Genomic DNA, 24,250 nt, shown 5'->3' on the forward strand with positions numbered 1-24,250 from the left:
TCAGTGACTTCTGTTACTTTTAGAACGCTGGTCCTTCAGCTCCAAAACAGCAACGGCTGTCGTTTGGTTCTAATAATAATGTTTATCAGTCAGTTTATCAGTCTGAAAGAAGCCACGGAGCTTGTGGCTCGCTACGTGGTCGGAGAAATGCTGCCGTTGTCTACGGTGGAGTCTAAATCGGTGGAGTAGGACTCGCTGACAGACATATTTCAGACTCAGGACTTGCATTATGCCTGGTACACACTACACGCTGGTACTCACCAATTATCGTTGGTCGTCTTTCACGGCGTGTGTGATGTCATCGGGTTATTCTTGTCCTATTTTTATTACTTTCACTATTATTTGAGTCACTGTGTGTCTGCTCGTGTGCCAGCCGACATGTTGTTGTAGTCACCTAAAAGCATCAGCAGATGGCAGGAGCTACATTTGAAGCGCCATAAGTAAACTATCAAGCTACTGTATCTTCCACAGGAAGTTCTGACAAATGTTTCAGAATAAAAGCCTATTTAGAAAATGGAGAGATTCTCTCAGCCGAGGTTATAAGGGGCTTTTAATTTGAAACAAGTGTTGAGTTTGAAATGACGGTGCGATATGTTAACTTTATAAAAACAACGGAGTGGATAAAAAGTAAATATATAAACACACAGAGGGATTAATAAATAACGGACCGTCTATAATGTAGTTTGTTTCAAATGAAGCTGGAAGCCTCTGCAGTTGTGGTGAGTAAAAGCCCCGCCGCTATTTGTTAATGTTATTACTTTATGTCCGACCGTGAGGATGTACCATTGTTTGCTAGCTTGATGCTAATGACAGTAACGTTAACTCAGCGGGTTGACAAAGTGCCTCTGCTGTTTCACACCATCATTTCCCCCTTTTACTCTGTGTGGTAACATCCCTAGAGGAAATATTAAAAATGCTGGAGTGTTACTGTCATACAGTTGTCTACGGCAGATTGTTCTGTGTTTCTACTGGTCAAAGGGACGGCTGTGATGGGAGAATTAGATCTCAGTGAAGGGCAAATGGTCCATAACTTTAATTTTGGAGACAAAAAATGTAGGCTTAGCGGCCTGTGGTCCATTGCTCAATAGGAAATGTAGAATACTCAAAAGTGCTTGAGTTAGGGGCGTCGGTGGCTTAGTGGTAGAGCAGGCGCCCCATGTACAAGGCTGTTGCCGCAGCGGCAAGGGTTCGAGTCCAGCCTGTGGCCCTTTGCTGCATGTCATCCCCTCTCTCTCTCCCCCCTTCACACTTAACTGTCTTGTCCATTAAAGGCAAAAAATGCCCAAAAATAAAAAAAAAGTACTTGAGTTACTTTACTCAGGGAGTAACACAGTAAAGTAACTGGTTACTTTTTAAAAAAGTAACACAGTAACGTACTTTGATTACTTTTAAAGTAACCCTTACCCAACACTGGTCATGATGGGGAAAAGTAGCTATAGAGAAAAAAAAACTGCTTTGTGTACCAGGCTGTAAAAATGTTTATTTCTGCTGACTAGCTTAGGGAGCCAGCCTCAAGTGGCTGTTCAAAGAACTGCAGTTTTTGGCACTTCTGTGTTGGCTTCATTTATCAGCCCTGGAGGCTGCTGCTTGGTAGCTAATAAAAGTAGATAATAACTTAGGTTAAACTTGTGTTACTTAGTACTAAATTGCATTAACAGACGGAACCACTTCTTCACCTTCTATACTTAAAGTACTGAATGAATTGAATTTTATGAATAAAGATGAAAAAAAAAATCCTCCTCTGTCAGATCAGATGATTCAAAGTGGGTGTAACCACTTTGTGCAAGTCAAAAAGGTTTATTCTAATTAAATGCTATGGGCATGTAAATGCACATCTTACTGAATCGCTACATTCAGTGTCCATGCAAACAGTTCAGTTTGACTCTAATCCAGGGGTCACGTTAACCGGATATTCTCGGTCATTGACCAGTTTTTTTTCAGCAATGACTGGAAAATCTGAAGGCCGTCGGTCATTTTGATCGGTTGCAATTACCACCCCTGCCCATATGGCAGCGGAGTGCACAGTCAGTGGCTGCCCTTTTCACACTGCAGAGAAAAAGTCATTCATCTGCTTCATGTAGCGTTATTGAGCCCTGGACACACCGGACGTGTAGTGCCGCAGAAGTCCTGCGAGTGTACTCGCAGGCGCTTGACTGTCCACACAGGCAGCGCATTTCTCCTGCGCTCTCCGCGCCGGTTAAACATGACTCCACTCGTCTGTTCCCATCAGTACTCATTTTTTCACTTCAACAGGTCATTTTAAACATGGGTAAGTCCATATTTTAATCGTTTTTTATAACATAATAAGTTAATTAGAATTTGTCATTGCATATCCATGTATTGAGCGTGTTGGATAAACACTGAAAGAATAGGGCATATTGTTCTGACCATTTTATTTATGTAGTTATGTCTGTAGGCTCGGTGACACAAAATTAAAATTGTAATGAAGTGATCAGGGTATTGAAAAATGTGTTCGGTTATGCACTGTTATTTTATTTTGAAAATTGGCCGGAGTCTCTGTGTCCGACTTCCTGTTTGGTACGATCCGCTCTATCCAGCTTGACAGAAGCGCTTGCGGCTCGTGTGAAAAATAGACTAGACGCCGAACTGAAGCGCTGCCTCCGCGGCCTATGTGGACAGTCAGATAGGTTAACATGGGCGCCGATTGAAAACTGCCTCCGCTGCTGGGCGCTGCGCTTCAGTTCTGCGTCCAGTGTGTCCAGGGCGAAGCCTAATGGCACGGGTGTGTGGATGTCTATCTTTTCGTTCATGTCCTTATTAATGCACACATTATAACTTGCTTGTTGGATTTATTGAAAACGAACGAATGAAGACTAAATATCTTTGAATATCTTAAAGGAAAATTAAAATGACTGGTAAAAATAGATTATGACCCGATTTTTATGACCCTTTCGGTCAAAATGACCGGCGACAAAAAAGTCTAGCGCAGCGTCTGCTCTAATCATATTGATTTCAGCTAGACTGAATAAATATTATCCATGTTACCGCAGCTATTGATTGTGCCAATAATTAGTTGAGGAAATTATTCCACACTCGGATGTTGTGGAGAATCTCAGGTACGTCAGTTTTCTCTTGCAAGAAGCTTTTACAGGAGAGCTAGTCTGGAGTATTCTCTGTCACCACCAAATTGAGTGCTGCGGCACAGAGTGCACAGTCCCTTAGTGGGAAGGAGAAGAGGTGATTAGACTGGTCATGATTGAAGCCAGGGCCATCACACCTCCTGCTCCAGCACTGTTTTCAAACTGCATCACAGGAGCACATTGCTTCTGCCTCAGAATGACCAAAACCATCTGATCCATACACTCACACTGCATCTCTGACCATGTGCCACCAATTACTATTCACGGAATGCTTTTAGGAAAATTCTCTTTGCAAATTGTCCTGTATAAGTAGACACTATAGTGTGTCATTTAGGGGGATAGGACAAGGACAGTAACGACAATGTAATATAATATAATATAATAATATAATATAATATTTTTATTGAGGATTTTTGTTTTGACATTCAAAAAACTACTAGTTCTGGCACTGATACGACCTGCAAACTATTTCATAATGTGGACAATACTTCTCATATTGTAATGTACGGTGTATCAAGTTGTTTATATGTATGGAGTCCACCTTATGCACATTGCCTTATACCACAAAACATTATATTGGAAGAGTTAGTTCAGTCACCTATACCTTTTGTCCCACTGACCCCATTTAAAAATAAAAATAGATAATATGAATACCATAAGCTTAAAAAAGAAAAAAAAATACTATGCATACAAAGAATAAAGGAAAACACAAACTCAACAGTGTAATCCACCACCGTTCAGCTCATAATGATTATACATAAAAAAGACTTGATGGAGGATAAAGCAACACATAATGTAGATTAATTAAAGCATTAACGAGACATTATGAAAGAAATGTAATAATCTTTTTTTCTTGGTCACCTCTGGTCAAAATTTTGTTTACTGTGAATAGTTGAGTGAGTAGAATTTGAACTGAAAAGCATAGAAAGGCAAGATGTTAAAGATGAAACACGCTTTTCAACATTTTAAGCAAGATGAAGGTACTACTACTTTTTCATTGGTAAAATTTTAGAGTGAAACAAAGGAAAGGAGCACCATGCAAAGGTCTGAACACCCCAAGACATTTGAGCTCTCAGACAACTTTTAACATGGTCTCAGACCATAATTAGCTTGTTAGGAATATGGCTTGTTCACAGTTATCATTAGGAAAGGCCAGGTGATGCAAATATCAAAGCTTTTTAAGAATAGTGACTTCTGAAACCTTGCCCCAACAATCAACAGCCATGAGCTCCTCTAAACAGCTGCCTAGCACTCTGAATACTAAAATAACTGATGCTCACAGTGCATCAAGAAGTGTTTTCAGGTAGCTTTTTCTTCAGTTTAGAATGTAATTAAGAAACAGGAATTGTGGAGGCCAAGTTGAGGTCTGGAAGACTCTCTGAGAGAGCTGCCTCTAGAATTGTTAGAAAGGAAAATCAATGGATGGAAATCCGTGGATAGACCTAAAAAGAGCAGTGCATGCAGAACTGCCCAAGAATCTCACAGAGCTAGAAGCCATTAGCAGAAAGAATGGGCGAAAATCCCCCTTGGAAGAACTGAAAGACTCTTAGCTGGTTAAAAGCTGTGACATTTGCCACAAGGGGGCGCTACTAAGTACTGACAATGCAGACTGCCCAAACTTCAGGTTCAAACTGTAAATTAAAAAGTAATATTGCTTAAAATATTGAAGAAATGTGTCATCTTAATTTTTTTGCCTTTTGGGGATCAGTTCATCTTCTACTTACTTCACTACTCACAGTAAATGAAATTTTGACAATGGGTGCCCAAACATTTGCATGCAACTGTAAAATGAAATAAAAGCATCTGACTGTAGCACCTCCTGCCTCTCATAAACTATAAGCGTTTGTTGTTGTTTGAACACACATCAGCCATTGTGCTGGCAGATCAGGAAAATGTTTATATGCGTTGTTTCTAATAGGTGGAATGTCTGACTAACAATGTCGGCCTGCTAATAGCAATATATCCACCCACAACACCCACTCCTGCAACAGCTCATTCACTCTGCTGCCTTCTGGCAAGCAATACGGAAGTATCCACTGTTGTTACACTAGACTACAGAGCAGCTTCTGTCCTCAAGCTGTGAGACTCCTTTTGTTTCTTGTGTAACAAAAAGAGACTAAACTTGCATTTCATTGAGCAAACCTGTCTCAAATTAATTAATACACAAATTAATGAACCTGGAGCATAACAGGAGTGTTGATTTGGAAAACCCTCATGGGCTTCTCTATGGCCATAGGAAAATAAAAAGAATAAAATAAAATAAAATAAGTTTAAATAAAATAAAATAAAATAAAACACTGCATGAATAGCAACATACTCAACCATGATTTATTCAATTGTTCTTAATTTGATTGCTGTGTGACTATGTTAATTCAAAGCTGCTCTAATCAGTTTTCTGCCACGTGGGAGCAGCACAGCAAGCTGAAAACATAACATTTGACATATTTTAACCCTAGGAAGTTTGCAAACATATTCCTGTTTACACGTCCAGTAAACATGGAGCAACCACTGGTCAACATTAGCATTCATTTGGAGCTGTTTTTCTGTTCTCCTTATCAATGCAAATCATTCTCTTCACTCTCCCATTCACTGTCCTGTCTTGTTTGGTTTCCACCAAGTTGATTAAAATAGAGTTTGTGGGCCAGAAAACCAAATTAATGACCTACAAAAGGCTAAAAAGCTCTGCAGAGCTGAGGGGAATAGCAGAGTTCATAATAATTTGGGTTTGTCCATTTTACGTGAAGTCTTTGCATTTTAGAAGTTGGGAGCAGACAATTTCTGATATTATTGGTAGACAATTTACTTATTTGATTTTAGCTCATTAACTTACCAATTGATTGTGTTATCTTGACAACAGTACTTGTTTTACCTCCCTAACTACCATCCAGAGGACAAAGGAAAGACGTTAAATTATATATTTCTAAGGGCACACATTCATATTTTGAGAGTTTTTTTCCCCACTTAATAGGCTCTGTGGCAAGGAAAACAAATAACAGCTCACTTTTGTCCACATGAAATTAAAATCACCTAAAAGGCTACAGGGGTTTGACAGCCATTTTCAGTCAAAGTGAGCCCCCCATAATACACAACCATTTGATGCAATGATAAAATAGAAATAGTACTGATTGAAATTATTCTCAATTTGTCATTTGTTGCATTTAATTCAAACCACTCTTTCACAAAATGAGGCTTTAATTAAATCTCAACTTCCAAAGCCACTTTGAGCTATCACAAATTGATACAGATGAGAATCTAACAAATTTGAAATGATAGATTCACACAAAAAGGCTCTTTATAAATAGGAGGACTCGCGGGGTAACTTAGTTCTGTAATTGTCACACAAGCGAGCAGTTCCAGTAGACATGATTCATAAAACAGAAAGCCTGTCACAGCTGGTGTGTGGGGCAACAGGGATGGGACCAAAATGCCGACAGAGGAGGCACAGAATGAACCAGTGCTTTATTGGAGAAACAAGAGAATGGATGGGCTTAAGAAACTCCATGGATGCGAAGCATGTGGGTGATTGGGTGATGCAGTTTTACCACTCATTTTGAATGTTATGACTCTATTAAAAAGGCATTAGTAGTGGTTATCAGCATCATAGATCTAGGTTCGAATCAGTCAGCAGTGTTTGGGGCTGAAAAATGAAGCCAACGCCTAAATGTGAAAACTACAATTCCTAGAATGGCCACTTGAGGCTGGCTGAAAAAGCAAGTCCATCCCTGTAGACCCCCAGGTTAACATGTTTATAGCCTCGTAGAAAAGACGGATTTTGGTCTCTATAGCTAATTTCAGCATTCATGACAATAGGGGTAAATTTTTGTTTACATTTCATTAAGGCTCAAAGTTACATGCATTTAATGACAGGCTGTCTATAAGGCGTTACCACAGTGTATGACTTAGATCCATCCCTTGCTCCTCCACAGCTCCACCCTCTTGACTTTTTAAAAACACAAGATGGTGACGTGTGAAATACCAAACTTGAGACTTCAAAATGGGAGTCCATAAACCAATGGGTGACATTACGGTAGCTATACTGATTATTTTTGTACTATGTTTACATGGTTCCTGCTACACTGACTGGCACAACAATGCTATGATTAAGTTTAGGCACAAAAACCACTTGATTATGGTTAACAGTGATGACAAAGATATGGCATAAATCGTCATAAAAAATATTGGCAGTGTGCGTTTATGCAAACCACATATACCTTACAGGTTCACAATGTCCTGATTTCAACCTTCGTTCAAAATATTTGGGGAGTTTATAATCTTTAGACATATGTTTAGAGTGTGACAAACCTCAAAACCATTGTTGACAATTTTTTTTTGGTGTCTGTGGTGGCCATCTTTGACTTTCAAAATGGCGACCACCCATAAGCTGTTTTTAGCTGGATCCCTCATGATAAATCAAATTGGTGTTGAGTAGGGCTGTACCCAAATATTCGGATATTCTAATTTTCGTTTCTATGGGTAAGTATTCGTTTGGTATTCGATATTCGTTTTTTATTTACTTTTTTTTTTTTTTTTTAACATATTTTTTGGTGCTAAATGTAGTCTTTTTGTTGTTGGTAAATGTAGGTTATCAATAAAAATCAAAACTTTTAAACTGCATTGTTAAAAATGTGAAAATACAGTATCCTACCAACTGAGCTTGTGTGCACGGCAGGCTTGAACGCATCCGTCTGAGGCTGTGGATCAATGCCAAGTTTTACCACTTTATCACTATTCCCTCTAACTTGTAGCTGTTTTTTCGTTATCTTTTGAATTTAATATGAATTATGGAACCGTTTTTGTCAACGTTTGTTTCCCCCGTTTTGTACAATAAATTACTGTTTAAAGTTTCAACAAGTTTCTTTTGGAGTGCGTGACACAAGTGTGTTTTGAAAACGGCCACGGACTGTCACCTGCTCAACGCATCAGTACCTTCGGATGCCATGACAGTAATAGCCAATAATGTCAAAATATCATTCACAGACCAATTTGAAAGATGATCACTGCTGCCCGACCCGCAGGTCCATTTGCAGGTCCCGCGGGTTACGGGTTGAAGGCTATAGACATTATATTCTATTCAGGCTGGCAGAACCAGGAGCACATCAGCTCTACAGTGCACGGCACTGCTGATTAACCATTTTATTGCAGCACAGAGTGTCTGCCAGCAACCAATTACTTGCAGAGGCTTCCTACAACTTGTTTCAACGGTTACGATTTAATCAGAAGACAAATTAAACAGGATGACTAGCCAATGTGAAAATCAAAAGAAAGCATAGAATAATGTACTGAAGGAGACTGTTGTGCCATCACATTTTTTTGTGGTTTGAGAGCAAAGGTCCAGTCACCGCTGTGCAAAACTCCACAATACAATTAGGTCCGAAAAAAACCCGGTGGATCTGGATCACTGCCATAAGCCATTCAGAGGTGGTTGGAGAGTAGTGCTGCCTGTGTATGGGAGGATTGACTATGCATCTGTCTTGTTGAGGTTGAGATATGTAAACATACTTCAATGCATCCCCCACTGATGCAAGAGATGGAGCCAATCAGAGGATAGAGCACGTTCCAGGACACCTCCGTCAATGTCATCAATGAATTCACTAAGTCTGTGGTGGATTTCATTTAAAAAACAACAGAAGCAACTGTACCCAAAACTACAGTTAAATCATTCCACAACCAGAAACCATGGATTAACAGAACCACCCGGGATGCCATAAACACATGCACTGATCGCACAAAGCGCAAATGATGTTGAGGAAGTTGACACCTTAATGATCTGCCTTGCTGTATCAACAGCAACAACAACAACAACAACAAAAAACTCTGCATATACTCAACTTGCTTTGACACAGATATCCTGATTTTGGCATTAGCTAACTAGGACATTCTGGGATATTGTAGGTCCAGAAAAGACAAAAGTATTATCTGCACTCTGTGCATTCTCTGTTGCTGACAATACTGGAAGGTCTGCAAGAGTTGGTATAAGCTCACACTACACAACTTTCAAAGTCTGCCGATCGCTGCATTGTTCACACTACACAACTTGCTGTCTTGTAACTGCAAGTCTTGAAGTCATTATGGTTTCCACACTAACTGACTAGAAAAAAGATGTTACACACTAAAAGATCCTCTAATCCCAGATGAACAGGCCTATGTCTTGTGATGCACGTTTCAACTCCCTGGTGCTTACAAGTATCACCGGTTAACAACTTACAGAAACATTACAGGTATGCAATAGTGGGCATCTCTCCCCACCATTTCCCCCAGCTCATTTTGAAATTTAGTGAACGTTGTTTGTTACTTATTTTGCTGCTCATGTTTATCTGCTAGCTTAATGTCTGATATCAACCCAGTCAGAGATCATGTCAGTTGTTGCCAGATCTCACAAGAGTGTGTTGCCAAGTCAGACTTTTATGTCAGTCTGTTAAGAAGGGTTAGGGCTTGTGAAAAATGGGTCCAGCACTTACTTTAGTGACCATGAGGTAATCTGTACTCACGTTCACTTTTTCTACTGCAAGGAATAGACTCCGCTGCTAGTCTCTCAGAGGGGCATGGCAGTGGTGAAACCCACTTGACACAGATACAGAAGGGAAAATCTTGAGTGAGCCATCTGGATTTATCAATGGTCTCTGCTCTCTCTCTCTTTTTCCCTCTCAAGCACACAAACACACTTTTGACAGCACCACAGGGCTCAGTCCTTGTCTGCATTGCACTGGTAAGTTTTCACCTCACATCTTTGAACAGTCTTTAAATCACATATCGACATAATAGTCTTTCAAATCACATAACTTTGTCTCCAAGCTGAAGGTTAAAATGGGCTTCTTTTTTAGAAATAAATCTAACTTCTCCCTTCAAGCACAGAGACACTTGATATCTACAACTTTTTTTTTTTTTTTTTTTTAACCTCTGCCGGATTATGGTGATTTGCTTCTCACGAATGCCCCTGACCAGTGTCCAAAGAGGTTAGACACTCTGTACCATTGTGTTTTGCACTTTATTACTGGTTGTGACAATCGCGTACACCATTGTACTCCGTAAGCCAGTGCTAAATGGCCATCTTTGCATGTCTGCAGGCTCTTGCGTTGGTTGGTTTGCATATATAATTCTATTCTTGACCTGGTTCCCTCTTTTCTTTCTATATCAGGGCTCAACAATAAGGATTGCCCGATTGCCTGGGGCAAGTAAAACTCACGGTCGGGCATGTAAACTAACAACTCACTTGCCCGATCGGGCAAGTTGCTAAAAACAGTAAAAGTTAATAACTAATAAAATAAATGTATTTTAAAACGTGCTCTTCTGCTCTGATGCAGTGGTCTCTCTGCCTGAAGTCACAGGCACAGCTGTGTAACAATGTCCTGCCCACAGCCCCCATTGATATTATTTTGCACGACGGACGCTTCATATAATAACATAACAATATACTATTTATGGTGTTATGCCATCGTGTCATTTCTGTCTGTACATGGTCACGCGTTAACAATTCTCCTCTGCTCTCTGTATCGCGCACGGTGGAGTTCCGCCATACACACAGGTGAGCACGCTAGAGCGGCTCGGGCCGCATTTTCCTGACCAAACCTGACCCCGAGCCCGGTGCACACTGCTCGCACAGCAGCGCAGCACTCATGCTGAGCTTGTGTTGCGTTCAGGCGTTGTCACGTAAATAACAACTTTCAACACTTAAATAGGTCATAGCACAAAACAGCAGCATGTCAAGTGACTTTTTACTTTATTTTATTCAATAAAATTGTATGTTCCTAAATCTTGAGACACCTCATATGTAAGCTAGACAGACATTTCACCTGCTCATTACTGTACACACATGTACTGTATGTACTTAGTCCTAAAGAGCCCTTCTGGTGCCAGTAGATACACAGAAACATCCCAGCAGGCTGTGCTTTGCAAGCATACAAAAAAGTTTCACGCATGTGAAAATTATTTTTCATGCGTGTGCTTCACCTCTGCTGCTACAACTCCATCCTAGGGGAAACACTGCTGTGTGCGTTTTGTGCAACAGGTGGATGTGGTAGTCTACTGGTAGAGTAGAGAGAGAGCTAAGTAGCGTTGAAGTACAGTAGAGCAGGGCAGAGAGATGGAAGCAAAATATATTAAACCCAGTGTTAATACAGCAGAACTGGAGAGAGGGGTGAAAAATAAATAGAGGTGGGCATGGCTCAAGTAGGGCGTAAAATTTTAGACAGAGAACGATTGACACATTTTTCACTTTAAGCCCTGACATTGTCATTTTTGTGTAGGAATTAAGCTACAATACATGACGTATGTTGTTTTAATTAATAAATACGGTGTGAATAAAGATTACATAACATAAAAATAACAAGTGAAAAAAAACCTTAGCATTGAACCCTGTATATACATGTGCAGAAACCAAAATCAGTATGACCTTCGCTCATATAATATTCTTCAAATGCTGGTTCCAAGGATGAGAACAGAACTCGGCAAAAAAGCTTTTAAATACGCTGCCCCTTTGACCTGAAATAATTTACAGTAGGATCTGAAATTGGCAGAGCTGATCACTGTGGGGGAAGTCAATTTTAAAGGATCGGGAAATTAGCTCTTATAGTCAATGTGACTGTTCCTAATTAATTTTAAAATTGTACTCACATCATATTTGTTCTTGTCCTGGACCTTGTATTTCATGTTAAATGCATACTATGGTTTGCCCCTGTATGTCAAGAGACTCACAATGAACTGAACTTTGCTTTTGCAGTAAACATTGTGAGAATGATGTGGACTCAAGGGGCTCTAGTTTCGCAGACCGGGCACGGCGGGGGTGCAGCACACCTGCGCTTCGCCAACTGGGTGTGGCCAGGCGGATTTCGTAAGTTTGGCACACTGTGCGCCTGGCGCAGTTACTCCTCTTTCTCACCTTCGTCCCTCCTACCTGCGCAAGTCGGAAAGAGGGAGGAGAGAACGCGTGGAGTGGGTTTTACACACATCACACCAATCAAATGAGCCCCTCTCCTCGCCCTTAAATGCGCTGCGCAAAGGTGTAATGAGAGTTTGCTCAATTCGCCATGGCAGAAGAGAGCAGCAGCGTCAGACGGCCAAACTTCTCCCAGGAGGAAACTGATGTTTTGGTCTGGGAGGTCCAAGCTCGCAGTGTCCGAATATACGGAACTGCAAGCACAAACTCCACGGGCTGATGATGCAAAGGTAGCCTGGGAGGAGGTGACCACAACTGTAAATCAATGTTGCGTTTCTCTCGTGCACGCGTGTGCTCTCTCTTTCTCTCTCGCAGTCTCACTCTGTTTCTTTTCTTTTGACTTTTCTAAGATGACAGATGCTGAATATATACTCCCTATCTGATGCTGTGGCTGTTTGTGGTTATCTGAGAGGGGTGTGACCTCATTAGTTTGCAGCTGTGTTAATCAAATCAGGTTGGATTTCCATTACGCATGCCAAACGTGCCAAACGGTGCCAATCCCCTTTGATCTGACGATGTGATGTGACGATGATGCGACGGGACAGTCGATATAGAGATACATTTATGTGCTGATTGCAGATAGTTGCATTGAATAGTGTTTTTTGTGGCTATTTATTACATTGTTAATGTGCCTGATATTCTGGAAACCTGCCTGTGAGGTTTTGGTGACGTGTGCGCACTGTCCGCTGGTCAGCCAAACTTCGGCTTACACCGGCTGCGCTCCCACTGGGCTGATAGTAGACCTGGTTTCAGATGGCGAGCTTTTAGCGCAGCTTCGGCAAAGCCTTTTGGCACGAAACTGTCACTGCGCCAAGCTGGATCTGTCGACACCTCCCCCTGCTGCGCCACCACACCCATCTCAGTGCACCTCGGTCTGCTAAACTACCAAACTGAGTGTGCCTCGGGTTGCGCTGCTCGAAACTAGCTCTGCACGGGGTTCGCCACCCTGCGCCACCTGCGCTGCGCTGGGAAACTAGAGCCCTAGATCTTAAAACCAGTGTTAAGATGACAGTGATACTGAGGGTGAAGAATGAAATTTTGAGTTTACAGAGAATCACTTAAACTACAATTACCACCTTGTGGCTGTATGCCTCCGCACACCAGTTGTTTCTCTTACAGTTTCCATCCATATGAAAACATGGATGCTTCACACACAGAAGATTTATATAATCAGCACAGTTTCAAGATTAGAGTCACCAATTCAGTATCTGACCAAATGTCTCCCCTTCTGTCCCTGTGAGTTATGGCATTGAATAATGTCCAGAAAGTCTTTTTGCAGAGCATTATGATGTCACAGTAAAGTTGACCTTTGACACTTGGGATATAAAATGTCATCACTTCATCATTTTATCCTATCAGACATTTGTGTGAAATGTTAGCATAGGGTTTGGCTGTAACTCAAGGGTCTTGAGTTACAGCCAAACACGTGAGGTCACAGTGACCTTGACCTTTGACCCTCCACCTCCAAATTCAATTAATTCATATCCAAATGACTGTTCTTAGTTTATGTGAATAAATAAAATGTATGTTTATCCACCCAAAATAAAAACCTGCACAGCTTGGAACCTGACATTTCAAAAAAGGTGTTTTAATCATTCTCCCTTTTTAAAATCCAAAATGGCCACCATAAGGAGTTTGAAATTGCCATTAGTTTTCAAATTCCTTGTGTTCTACCGATTCCAAAATTATATAGTTTATCAACTCCCCAAGAATTTTGAACAAAAACACATAAGGAACTGGACTAAAACCTCTGTTTGGGGCCAGAATAGGGGCCTCAATGTCCCACTAACCTGTGTTGTTTATTAGTCTGCAGCTTGGAAGCCATCCCCCATCCACCATCCACCATCCACCTCTAGATGATAAAGTCAGCTTATATGCATGTCGCCACATAATAACAAACACAGCCATAGGTGATAATGGCATTTTGCGCAAGCTAGTCAGTGTGGCAGGGGCGCTCTAATCTATATCTATGACTCTGATAACCAACACTATTATATAAGGTGATAATATTAAAACTGGGTGACCAGGCAGTGGGGAAAGGAGAAAAGGTCCGAGGACATCTGGTGGATGCAAGGCAACGGGAGGGGAGGGAGGGGCCTGGGGAATGGAGAATGTGGCTGAAGAGGAGGCACAGAGGACTGGCTGTGACACAGCTGTCGTACTGTAGAGCAACATATATCTGGCACATTAACTGACAAAGACTTTTATGCTCTTCAAACAAGAAGCCAACAAATCGTAGCTCCCTACTGTATACAGCAGGGCATTCTGCTTCTGTAGTAATAACCATTTCTCAGGCCTCTGCTCAGAAACTACTCCTCACCCTTTAATTAGCACTCCTCCAGGTCACCCAAGCTCATCTGAATATATGCAAATATAAGCAATTTTCTGAAGTATCCTCTTGCTCCCCTGCTGTACCAACATTTAAAACATCAGGAATAAATCAGCTCCTGAGCTTTTGGATGGATAACCCATCAGCGGAGCCCCATTCAAATCTGCAGAGCTGGGCAGAACTGCAGTCAGGGGCACGAGCATTGGCTTCATGAAGCTGCTTATGCTGCAGTTTTAGCTATAGAGCTGCTATAAGATGTTTGGATGAATCCTAAGGTGGCAGCGGGAACATCGATTTCCAGTTCCTTCTTCCCTTTTATTCAGAAAACTGTCCAGCCATGAAGCAATTCCACCCTTGTTAGAGTAACACTGGTCTGCCTCAGTGGAACATTGATCCAGTGAGAAGAGTGGACTCAAGGATAGTGTCTAATTGTTTAGGAAATTACCATGACAACCTGTATAATCTAATGAATGTCTGTTGGATGGATCCAGGTCATGGGTGGAGCTCTGTGTGAACAATGCCTTATTTATATAAGTAAACCTATCAGGTTCTGTATTTAACATTCAGGGCATTAATAAAGAGGAAAGCCATTATTTGCTACATAAAAAGACAATAAAGAAATGGCATCCTGAGCAGAGAATAGAGTCACACTTCCTCTGTGTGTGCTGTAATCTGAGCTTCTCTGTTTTTCGTTTTGGAGCCAGGCCTCCTGCACATGCATGTTAGTGCATGTTAGCGCCTCTGTACTGCACTCATATGGCAAATACCACTGATAACAGTATCTCTACCCACGGTGGTAGGATGGCATTGTCATAGAAGTGTAATGCCCACACTATGCTACAAACGCCAGCAGTGCATCAAGGCGCTGGGCGTCTATACTGCGCTGAGCACTGCATATACTTTTCGGGGTTTTTGTTTGTTTGTTTGTTTGTTTGTTTTTTTCTTAGCGCCGAGCGTTGATATTCTGTATCACAGTGACCAGATGCAACCAAATAACAAAGTTCCAATGCGCTCTCAAGCACTCCCAGTTTCGGCTGGTTAAAAAAATGCTTTGGTGGACATGGGCCTTAGCTCTGTTAACACCGTTGCTGCTTTTTGCACTGTTAGCAACTCTGTGTTTGCTTGTGGTGTCAGGGGTGAGAGTCACGTTCAGGCAATCCTGGCCCAGACTCTGAATGTTGCATATTGCACCTTTAAAGGGGACCTATTATGCTTTTTTTTTTTCAAATTTTGTGTATTATAGGCTATATAGTGTTACACTACAGGATGTTGAATATTAAATGTGACCAAAGTTTCAAATAATGACATTAAAGTATGTAGAAGTAATCCCTGTGAACAGGTATGATATCATAGTGTGCTGGATTTCTTTACATGGTCATCTGCTTGGCATGCTACGGCAAGTGTTTTCATTATGTAGCTTACACTGTTAAATGAAGCTACATGCTAATGTCAGGAAAACATGTACTCTGGTTGCCAATGCTGTACATTTCTCCCTGATTTCGAATCATATTCCTGCTAGAACATGTTCGGTTGCGTTTAGAAGGTTTTTTGGGTGATTTTTTAGAAAGCACCGCTATTCTCTGTTACAGTTATTCCCCAGCTGAGGTACGCTACACTGCTAATGTACATGTAGCTACATGCTAATTTCAGGGTAGAAAGTGCTAGTATTGTCTGTTACAGTCATTTTTTGGCTGCAATGATGGTGCAGAGATTCCAAGATGCAGATAAGCCTGGAGGGTTGACCAATCACAGCAGGCTGGGCTTTTCAAGAGGAAGGCTAGACACGTACTAAAGGGGGTGAATACAGGTATTACAGCACACAAGGTATGAGGAAAAGTGTTTTTGGAGAAACCTAAAATACAAGTATACACAAGAGCCTCAAAATGAGCATAGTAGGTCCTCTTCGAGACCTAGTTCCACTGCCATTATGTTTTACCCACTAGCTTCCTCAAAACTGTGCTGAGCAGCCCGGTAAAACTTACTCTTATAGTTAATGTCTCCCTCCAATCTGGCACTTTTCCAAGTGCTTTGAAAACTGCAGTTATTAGCCTGTCCTAAAGAAGTGCAGTCTTGATGCCACTGTACTGAACAACTATTGGCCTATTTAAAACTTACAGTTTTTAAGTTACAGAAAAAGCAACGTGGCTACTTTTTTTTAAGCTAAACAACTGCTTTGATATTTTTCAGTCAGGTTTTCAGCCCCATCACAGCACTGGGACTGCACTCAAAAAGATAATGAATGACATTTGCCTTGCTGCTTTTGACACAGTGGACCATTCCTTTTTGTTACAAAGACCAGAAAACTGTGTTATACACTGGAACTTTCCTTAAATAGTTTAAGTGATGACAGAAAGTACTTTGTCTCGATGGGTAACTAATAGTCAGAGTAGATGGTTGTAACATGTGCGGTCTCACAGGGATCTATTTTGGGACCCCTCTTGTTTAATCTCTACACGCTTCTATTAAGCCAAATCATACAAAATAATAAAGTAGCCTACCATAATTATACAGATGACACGCAAGTATACATATCGCTTTCACCAGGTGATTATGGGCCTATAGAATGTGTATGCCACTGTATTGAGCAAATCAATGATTGGATACATCAAAATTTTCTCCAACTTAATAGAGATAAGGCCAGCATACAAAGACAGAGTGTTAGCTCTCATCTTGAGGCACTCTGTCTACTTACTAAGACTCACGCAATAAACCTTGGTGTTATCCTGGACTCAGATTTAAATTTCCACAGCTACATCAAATCTGTAAAGTCATCTGCCTACTACCATCTAAAAAATAGTGCTAGAGTCAGAGGTATAATGTCAAAGCAAGACCTTGCAAGGCTCACCCATGCCTTTTATTTCCAGTAGGTTAGATTACTGCAATGTTCTGTCTATAGGCCTACAGAACCATTCAGAGCATGCCAAGCCAGAAGCAGCTGATTCTTCTGGGGGACTTTAATGCCAGAGTGGGCGCTGACTCTGGATCGTGGCTGACCTGTCTTGGGCAATTCGGGGTTGGTAGCCTAAACGAAAATGGTCAGCACCTGCTCAAGTTATACACTAAAAAACAACATGTGCATTACTAACACCTTCTTCCGGACAAAACTGCAGCACAAGGTCTCCTGGCGACATCCACACTCCAAGCATTGGCACCAGCTAGATCTTATCATCACCAGACAGAGCCACCTCAAAAATGTGCTACTCACACGGTCCTTCCAGAGCGCCAACTGTGATACTGACCATTCCTTGGTATGATGCAGCATCCGGTTGAAACCCAAGAAGATTCCCCATGCCCAGCCACCAGGGAGGGTGCGTATAAATGTCAACAATACAAAGCACCCTGAGAAAGCGGAAGAGTGCAAAAAGGCACTGGAAAAGGCCCTCACCACCAAGCAGCCAGAAGGTAATGCTCAGCAAAGATGGATCTACTTGAGGGACACATTGCACAGCATAGCACTGCAGGTGTTCGGAAAGAAGAAATGCCTGTCTCAGGACTGGTTTGAGACCTCATCAGGCAAACTCAGTCCTGTGATGGAAGAAAAGCGTGCTGCTTTGCTCCAATACAAACTATGCCCCGTCCAGTCCTCACTGAAAGCTTAACAGAGAGCAAGGAGCATAGCCCAGAAAACAGCTAGGCACTGTGCAAATGCTTACTTTCTGCAGATCTGCGAGAACATTCAAGCAGCAGCTGACGCAGGCAACATCCGCAGGGTCTACGATGGCATAAAGACAGCTATCGGTCCTACGCTGCAGAAAACCGCACCCCTTAAGTCTCCAACAGGAGAGATCATCAGAGACAAGGGGAAGCAAATGGAGAGATGGGTGTAACACTCTTCAGATCTTTACTCCAAGGAGAGCACCATCTCTGATTCTACAATGGAGGCAATCAACAGCCTGCCGATCATGGAAGAGCTAGATGAAACGCCATGGAGGAACTACACAAAGCCATCGATCGTCTACCTTCTAGAAAGGCTCCAGGCCTAAATAGAATCCCGCCTGAAGAGCAATGCATGCATCCTCAGCATTCTGCTGTATGGGAGTGAGTCTTGGATTACATACTCAAGGCAAGAAAGACGTCTCCATGCATTTCACATGCGTAACCTCCAATGCATCCTTAACATCCGATTGCAAGCTCGTGATGAATGAGAAAGTCCTCAAACAGGCTCAGATGTCCAACCTCTATACCATGTTGCACCAGCGGCATCTTAGATGGCGTGGCCATGTCCACCGCATAGCAGACGGGAGGATCCCCAAGGACCTGCTTTATGGAGAACTTGCCACTGGCACCAGGCCAGTGAGCCGCCCCCACCTGCGATTCAAAGACATTTGCAAGCAGGACATGAAGTCCATGGGCATAAGAGGAGACAACTGGGAGGACAGTGCCAATGACCACACCAGCTGGAGACAGGAGGTCTGGAAAGGAATCCAGAAGAGTGAAACTGTGCTGAGTCAAGCAGCAGTGGAAAAAAGAGCATGGTGAAAAGCACCCAAATCAACCTCAGCAGGCAACAGTGTATTCAAGTGTAATCACTGCCAGAGAGTCTGCCATTCGAGAGTGGGACTTATTAGCCATACGAAGCACTGATCCCTTAGCACCACCTGATCCAATTCAAATGCGCATGTGCCATGGTCTCTCGAGACTGAAGGCCGCTACTACTACTAGGCCTTTCAAAACAAGCTGTTTGACAACTTCAGCTCATTTAGAATGCTGCTGCTAGGGTCCTGACAAAAACTAGGAAATATGGCCACATTACTCCAGTTGTAAAAACCTTACACTGGCTACCTGTCATTCAGAGAACTGATTTCAAAATCTTGCTGCTTGTGTATAAATCACTCTGTGGCTCAGCGCCCGAATGTATCTAGGGCTGTAGTCAACCAAAGAAAATCTTGGTCGACTACAGTTGCACATAATCTTCAACTAATTGATTAGTCGTGGGAAGAAAAAAAATCTGCATGTTATTTTTACTTCTGCGGTGTTGTGTCTGTGTCACTCTGCAGTTACACCCCCAAAACACTAGTCAGCAGTGGAGGACTGTGTTAAGTGCTGTAAAATTTAGTTCAAATCAAGCTTTATTTATATAGTTGATTCAAAACTCACATTAAACACACATTAAATATGGCTTAATAGAGACAATTTCAAACACAAGTAAACAATTTGGCTTCACTATAAATCGCAGAACTGACAGACAAACACTTGTCTTTATCTGGACACATTTCCCCCACCAATACAACATGGTAACGTTATTAGCATAAGTCTATGGCATTTTACATTGTATAAACTAGCCTAGCATCTAGCGATCTTTTCCTCTTCTCAAATAAAACCAGGGACAACAGCAACATGTAACAAAGGTAACGGCACATAGTTTGGCTCCATTACAGCTCACAACATTCACTGACAAAACAACTGTCTTATACTAAACGTGTTTTCCAAGCAAAGACAACATGCTAACATTATTAGTGCCAGCCTATGGCATTTTACATTGTATACATTAGGGACGAGCAGAGATTTCCTCTGCTCATATGAAGCCAGGATAAATCCCGAAGTATAAATCCCTAAAGGATAAATCACACACACGACTTAAAATGCTATTTTAGCGGAGGCTTTACTGTCTTCACAATTTATTGTTTCTTATCTGCGAGTAAGTAAATACAAGCTTTGTTTCCACTGAGGGAAATGGTTTCGGCTTACAGAAACAGACAGGAGGTCTGCGTCACCGTGACACTGAGTGTGATGGTGGGCGAGTTCAACTTTCTGTTTCACAGGTAACTTAGCCTGTCCCCCCCACCGCAGGAAATAAAGGATTAATCCTTGAAAGCTATTGATGTAGCAATTTTCTCCTTATGAAAGTAACACAGCGATTATTTGACTAATGAGAATTTGGTCGGACGAGAGCATAGCGACCAAATAATCGACTAGTCGACCAGGAGACTACAGCCCTAAATATTTCTCTGAAATGCTTGTGACATACGAACCTTCTAGGACAAACGAGAACATCTGGAGCTGGACCATTGACCGTTCCAAGAGTTAGAACAAAACATGGTGAAGCAGCAATTGAATAACCTCCCAGATGATGTTAGACAAGCGCTGACTCTGAACACTTTTTATCTTTCTATCTTTGCACCACTTGTCTGCACTTTTGCTATTTTTAATGGTGATTTTTTTTTAAATTGTAAATCATTTAGTAACAAAGTTGATTGTTTATATATTTTTTATTTTACTCTTTTATTGTAAATCTGTTTCCTTTATTATGTTTTATATTTTATTCCTCTGCAAAGCACTCTGAATTGCCCTGGTGTATGAAATATGCTCTACAAATAAAGCTGCCTTGCCTTGCCTTGACTGTTGCCCTGTAGAGACCCAATTCATTAAAACACACTTGTAAAAGGGGGAGTCATCACAAACAGGACTCTTGATTTATAGTGGTCCTTAACGAGACTTTGGAAACTAAGCTATAAGAAGCTGCTGATAATACAAACAACAATGTTGCTTTCCAAAATGCTATATAGCTATTTTAGACTTTATTGTTTCATATTTCTTAAACAGAAAATGCAATGCAATAATACAACCATTTTCTGAAAAAATAAATAAATAAATGATCCAGGCAGTCAAGTCAGTGGCTACACTAACATGGCACTGCATTCCCTGCAACATATATCAAAGGCACCTTTTCAATCATGGCGATGCGCTCCAGCCATCAGTGCTCTACTCACTATTGCTTCTGTTCATGTGGTATTTTAAAGACCCACATCCACTCTGGCATCCTCCTTGTGGCTCTGAATCTACATTCGCTTATTTGTGATCATTATTGTCACTCCCTGCTCCCTACTGGGCTGAGCTCTGTGTTCTTTAGTGGAAAGTCTTGAGGTCAGAGTGAGTTTCAGAACAGAGATTGATAGTATTGTTAAGCAAACAATACTTAAACATTGCTGCAATTATGTCACATTTATGAGTAGGAGTTGACTATACGGTTTGTTTTACTTTCCTGCTGTGTTGTAAGCAGGCTTAGTTTTAGCAAGCTTTTTATTTCTAAAAAAGAGATCAGTATGTAATGGTGAATAGTGATTTATGGTAAAAGCATGGTCGCGGGTGTATTTTTCAGATGAGTCAGCATGAGTAAACCTTCTCTCGGGGAGCAGCCAGAGTCACAGGCCTGTGGTGGGATGAGTCTCTCTTCTAAAATGTCACAGCACCAAAGGTCATGATGACTGTCCTCCGAGAACAATATTCCAGTCCTGAACTGAATGCTGTCAGACATGAGCTGAGGGGTCAATTACAAAAACTATCATCCTGAAAAATAAATTATTTTGAATATGACAGATGCAATTTCAAAAACCTGCAGCAGTATCTTTGCTTTCAGAGTTTTCTCTGAAAATACTTCCTTTAAAAGTCTGCACCACACTTATCTGTCTATTCTTCAGATCTTTTTATTCATTTTCGACTGTACAATGCATCACATCTACAGTCGCTGCCTCCTATACCGGACCTTTTCTTCTCTTGCACCAACACCACACACATTGTTCTTACCGTCCTCTCCTCCATGCCATGTCCTTGCCACTGGCTGGCCTCCTGGCTGTCAGGTGGCGGGGAGACACTCCGTCCCTGAGGGTCCACCCAACTGTACACATGGTTGGTGATGTAGCCTCCAGGGATCCGACCCATGGAACACACTGAAATGGACAGCTTCTTGCATCCCTTAAGCACCTGCATCATGAGAGGATGGGGAGGTTATGAAAGTGCTGCATTTGGTAGACCTCATGACCCCACACAACAATGCTTTTAAGGGCAAATAAGCATGACAAATACATATGACATTTGTGGCAGAGAATCTTGGCCTTGTACACAAGGGTATCATAGTCCAGACACCAGAGGAATATATGGCATTGTACATGTCTGCAAACGACAAGTACTTTACATTTGTATGTTTCATAAGTATCATAACAACGATTCTAAAGTGATGTATGAACTGACTTTGTGATTTTGATGGTGTGTCAGCTAGGCAAGATGTCTGCCAAGCTGCAGACCACTGTTCAAGACCAACAAACAACAAAACTGATGTATTTCAGCAAGTCATTGCCGTATTTAATGCAGCTTTTTAGGTACCAAACATTAGCTTTTTTCAGACCCATTACTGTTGTTCTAGCAGGTTTTTAGCCCCACAAACGTGGGTGCTTTATAGCGTCCCATGGCTCTTTTTCCAGCAGCTTTTTTAACCCCCAGACATGTTTCTTCTAAGAAAAATGTGTCTGTTTTCTCTGCAGTTTTCAGCCCACAAATGTGGGTGTTCTTTGGGGACTGGTCGCTGTTTTTAATGCGGCTTTTAGCCCCCCCAAATTGATGTTTTTTAATAAACCAGGGCTCTTTTTCCAGCAGCTTTTAAGTTAACCACAGTGCTGTTTAAATGTAAAGTTTCAATGTATCCGCTAAATAATAACTTGCAAATGTAATATATCTGTGTTCTGCAAAAACTCCCAAAGCCAGCATTTTATCTGACGATTGGGTTGCTTTACTGCTGTCTACCCCTGTCAGCTTTGCTATTTTAACCACTGATGCTCCCTTGCTTTGTGCATCTGCTGTCACATCATTTAGTTGTTTTATGAGAGAGGGACAGAATTAGCGGAGGCTTTGAGGCCACAGAGCTGACTATCACTGTGAGTCACACAGGCGCCTGCTGAAACACAGCAAGGACCACCAGAAAACAAAGAGAATGAAGGCCAGAGTCAGATTTTGTATGTATGAGATTCCTCTCCTACATTAAAAAAATGTGAAAAAATATTCATAAATGTATAACTAAACAATTGTGTGATTACAGACGAGCGGACACGTTAATAACTGTTATAGTGCAGTCTTAAATCACTTACTGTTATGTTAAGCTGTGTTACTGCCTTAAGTTTTGTCTGCTCATTTCGAGTGAAACCCAGACAGAATGTTGTGTTTGTGTCCCACAGTTTCAGAGGCTCTCTTTTTCCCTTTTGTTTTAAATCTGTCTTATCCAATAGAGACACATTTTTCACACGTTTCATTGTCTCCCACGTTTCCAAACAATGTGGCTCAAAAACAAAGGGTCTGAAGGCTGTATCTTTGCACTATTTTTAGTCGGTGTGATGTTTATCTGAAAACAACCGCTCAGATTCCTGCCTATCAGCATCACCGTGAACACATTTGGCAGTTTCTGAGACATGAAAGCTGCTTACTTTTTGCATTTTTCTCTCAGTTTCTTTCACTGTATCTTGTGTTACCTTGTATTCATGTTTTGGGCTCTTTTCTGACTCTCTGGTCCATAGGAGCAAGCAATAAGTGGGACTTGCTGGGGACAATACAACACAACTTCAGTATTTAAATCTGGCTCAAGAGGCAGCTGGAGCAGGGGTCAGATGGTTCTGCTGCGCAATGGTCCCTGCAGACATCAGGGCAATGTGCCACCCTGTTTTTAGATTTTCTTTCTTATTTTCCGCAACCGCCGTTGGGGTTTCACTGTCCCAGAAACCAAGACAATAATCTTGGATTACTCACATAGTCCTGGCTAGATTTAAATGGTGTCGGATGCAGCTGTCATTTAGTGTTTTATGTGATTTATGAAGTCTTTCTAATCATGATGTTTCTCTTGGCAAGAATGCCAGAATTGTCTATCACCACTTGCCTTATCACTGACCCATTGGTGATCCTAGAATCTGGGTAGGCCCTGGCAAAGAAGCTCCCCCTCACGGCTCACGACGATCCGACAGAAAGTGGAGCATGTATGATTTTCTTTTTGTCGTTCACAAATGCTCCCGTCACAGCCGCCACTTTGACCAGTAGAAACACATAGCGATAAGCTGCCATAGACGACTGCATGACAACAACACCCCAGGGTGTTTGATATTTTCTCTAGGAACGTCACCACACAGAGTA

General features: G+C 41.6%; 1 protein-coding gene across 2 annotated transcripts in view; it reads right to left on the bottom strand.

The window, feature by feature from the left end:
• LOC125890942 (whirlin-like) overlaps positions 1 to 24,250 on the bottom strand; it is a 144,039-nt gene that overhangs the window by 66,612 nt on the left and 53,177 nt on the right. For both annotated transcript variants that reach the window (XM_049579872.1, XM_049579871.1), the window contains exon 2: positions 21,887 to 22,063. In XM_049579872.1, coding sequence (XP_049435829.1) covers positions 21,887 to 22,063 — 177 coding nt within the window. The remainder of the gene's footprint in view (positions 1 to 21,886; positions 22,064 to 24,250) is intronic.

This window comes from Epinephelus fuscoguttatus, linkage group LG6 (assembly GCF_011397635.1).
Source record: "Epinephelus fuscoguttatus linkage group LG6, E.fuscoguttatus.final_Chr_v1".
Classification (NCBI taxonomy): domain Eukaryota; kingdom Metazoa; phylum Chordata; class Actinopteri; order Perciformes; family Serranidae; genus Epinephelus; species Epinephelus fuscoguttatus.